The sequence below is a fragment of the Triticum urartu genome, chromosome 7 (genome assembly GCF_003073215.2).
Source record: "Triticum urartu cultivar G1812 chromosome 7, Tu2.1, whole genome shotgun sequence".
NCBI lineage: Eukaryota > Viridiplantae > Streptophyta > Magnoliopsida > Poales > Poaceae > Triticum > Triticum urartu.
In genome coordinates this window covers 412,132,495-412,135,312 of record NC_053028.1, presented here as the reverse complement: position 1 = coordinate 412,135,312, position 2,818 = coordinate 412,132,495, and the positions used below count along the sequence as shown (strand labels likewise).

The 2,818-nt window shown below is 49.2% G+C and overlaps 1 protein-coding gene across 1 annotated transcript; it reads left to right on the top strand.

Moving 5' to 3' along the window:
• Positions 1–237: 237 nt before the first annotated feature.
• Positions 238–1,150, top strand: LOC125523145 (E3 ubiquitin-protein ligase SINA-like 10). The gene is made up of 2 exons (XM_048688201.1): positions 238–303; positions 461–1,150. Exons 1-2 carry the CDS (start codon positions 238–240, stop codon positions 1,148–1,150), a joined length of 756 nt encoding a protein of 251 aa, XP_048544158.1.
• The last annotated feature ends 1,668 nt before the right edge of the window (positions 1,151–2,818 follow it).

Sequence of the window (2,818 nt, the reverse complement as noted above, 5' to 3'; positions counted from 1 at the left end):
CGAGAGGGCGTTGTAGTAATCAAACTTCTCGGTCTTGTATGAGTTGATGCGACACATCAAAGCACTACACTCGATATATTTCAATAATTTGCATTTACCGATGCATTAATTATGACGCATGCATGCATGCCATGACTCTCCTGTTGATACTTGCATGTGTTGATTTAATGCACCTTGAAGTAGTATGAATATGTGACGGTAAAGCTTTGTAATGCCCCGACCCTAATAAAGGGAGAGATGGTTGTGCACGAGGAGGGCGAGATCATGCAGACGGAACAGGACCCGACGATGGAGCTCTCTATGGTCTCGATGGACCTCACCTTGCTCCACTACCCCTTGTGCCTCCGCCCCTTGAAGCCTCTAGTGTATGAGGTTCGAATACACCTCGTACGTTCGGCTGATCGAGCAAGGTACATGTTTCTTCATTGATGTGTTGTTTGATTGATTTGTGCAATTCAAGGGAGGGCACCTGTCTTGCACGGACTGCCTCGTCGAGCGCCCCGGGAACCAACGGCAGTGCCAAAAGTGCGAGCGCGGCGGTGGCTTCGACGTGTGGAACACGGCGGTGGACGCCGTCCTCTCCTCGGTGAGGGTGGAGTGCCCACACGAAGGATGTGGGCTCTATGTCACTTACCACAAGCTCGTTGATCACCAGAGCATGTGTCCGCTCGTGCCCTGCAAATGCCCCGTGCCCGTCTGCAGCTACGAAGGCCCGTCGCCGGTGCTCTCCCACCACATCAGCACCGTGCATCCCATGCCCATGCACAGGATCCAGTACGGCAAGGCGCTCCAGCTGCAAGTGCCACTGTCGGAGCCACGGATCTTGCTGTTCGCGGAGGAGGACGGCCGTGCGTTTTTCTTGGTCGGCGGCGTGCTCGACATCGGTGCGGCTATCGCCGTGTCGGTCGTGTGCATCAGAGCGGGGGCGTCCCCATTGCCGCACTACGTGGCCAAGCTATGGGCGAACGGCCCGCCGTGGGAGCCCAAAGGCAGGACCAACACTGTCACGGTGGAAATGGAGGTGACAAGCAGCAGGGATCCCGGCGACGTCGCCGTGGAGGAGCTGACCTACTTCACGGTTCTGCCCAAGCTGCTGGCTGGGGCTAAGCTGGTGTCCCTCCACATTCAGATTGACAAGCTCACGTCCTAAATGATTCTACAGTGCCTTCTGTTTATCTTAGTAATATGCTAATATAGGGGTTAGCTTGGTCTACTTTAGCTTAAGAGATGGTGGGTTTTGGTGGCGATGCAGCAATTACCTCGACGTCAGATCAGCAGTGAAAGTAATTTCGAACAGTCAAATGGATATTTTGTGTCTGTTGGGTATAAAGATCCTTTGGGTAAGAAGTAACAGGTTATATGCTTTTTTTTGAAACGGAACAACGATACTAGTATAATTTTTGTTGACATGCACTAATATTTTCAAAATGCACGTCGGGTTGTAGCTAGAAGGGCGGTTGGGACGCGGCATCGACCCATACCACGGTGACCCCCGATTGGGACGCACCGACTGTGGATTTTCTCCCTCGCCGATGTCGACCGCGTCTACGCAGAACATTGTTCCCTTCCCCCGGTTGCGGGATCAAGCCGGATATGTGACCAGCGGTGTGGCCACCGTCGTTCTATGCTTGTGAAGAGAGCAACCCAAGCAAGCAGGCTTGTAGCTTAGGCTCCTGCTAGTGTATATATAGTGGTTTTCTTTTTCTCTCCATATCAACCATTTTATATTGCGTACGTGTCATTGAAGAGTGAAATGATGGTTGCTTCTTCTGACTAACTTACTATGTGATTTGACTGCTCCTTTAGTAGCCCCTACACGTACTCCCCCTACATGTATGCAACAGTCACACGTACACATGGACGCAAAAACGCGCGTGACGCCCTAATGCATGCATATCCGAGCACACGACGGAACACACACGGTCACGCTCAGGTGCTCAACCTACACGTGCATGCACACACATGCTCAGCCAAGGTGAGCTAGTGACCGTATAAACACCGGAAAATGTATATATTGAGCGCAATGAGCGTATTATGAAGTCCACTGACAGACTTTTTACAAATATACAGTGACAGACAATGTATTTATCTCGTTTGAAATTAAGCCATATTAACCAGAGAGGAGGCAGTATGGACTAGCATTACTTTGTTGTGTCCCGTCAACTTGCCGAACGAGGAGAAGCTTGCAGGACGGGAGAAGCTTGCGCGCGACGTGGACGTGCAACAGTTAATTCGGTGTCAGATTGCCAGAAGCATACACTGTACTAGTACTATTATTGTTGCACTTCCCGAAGAGGCGAACAGCCAAGCGCAAAGTTTACTAGTACTAGTACTACTAATATAGTCTATAGAGGTATGTACTATACTAGTACTAGGAACCGTATGGAGGAGCGTCTGCACTCTTATTATATTTTTAAAATGTGATAAAGCAATCTTCAACACATTTGGTTCTCTTCGAGGGTTCTCGCATGTGATAATGGAAGTTGATTGCATGGAACACTCGCCACAATTCTCGCTTAATTATGGCTCATATCCTATTACAAATAGGAGCGCTCGGTAATATTTCCTCTTTTTTTGTTATTCAGCATGTAAACAGGTCAGCAAACCTTGCGACGCATCTTTGTGCGAACCATGATTGCTCCACTTTGAATGTGGCCGAGAGCTGGCTTGATGAAACACCTCGCTTCCTACTTGTTTTTTGTGGAGTACCTCGCTTCCTAGTGACCAGTGTCTTGGCTGATCGTCCTAAGAATGCTTATATATGAATAAAGCTCTCTCATTTACCCGCAAAAAATATTAAGCCATATTAACCGGAAAG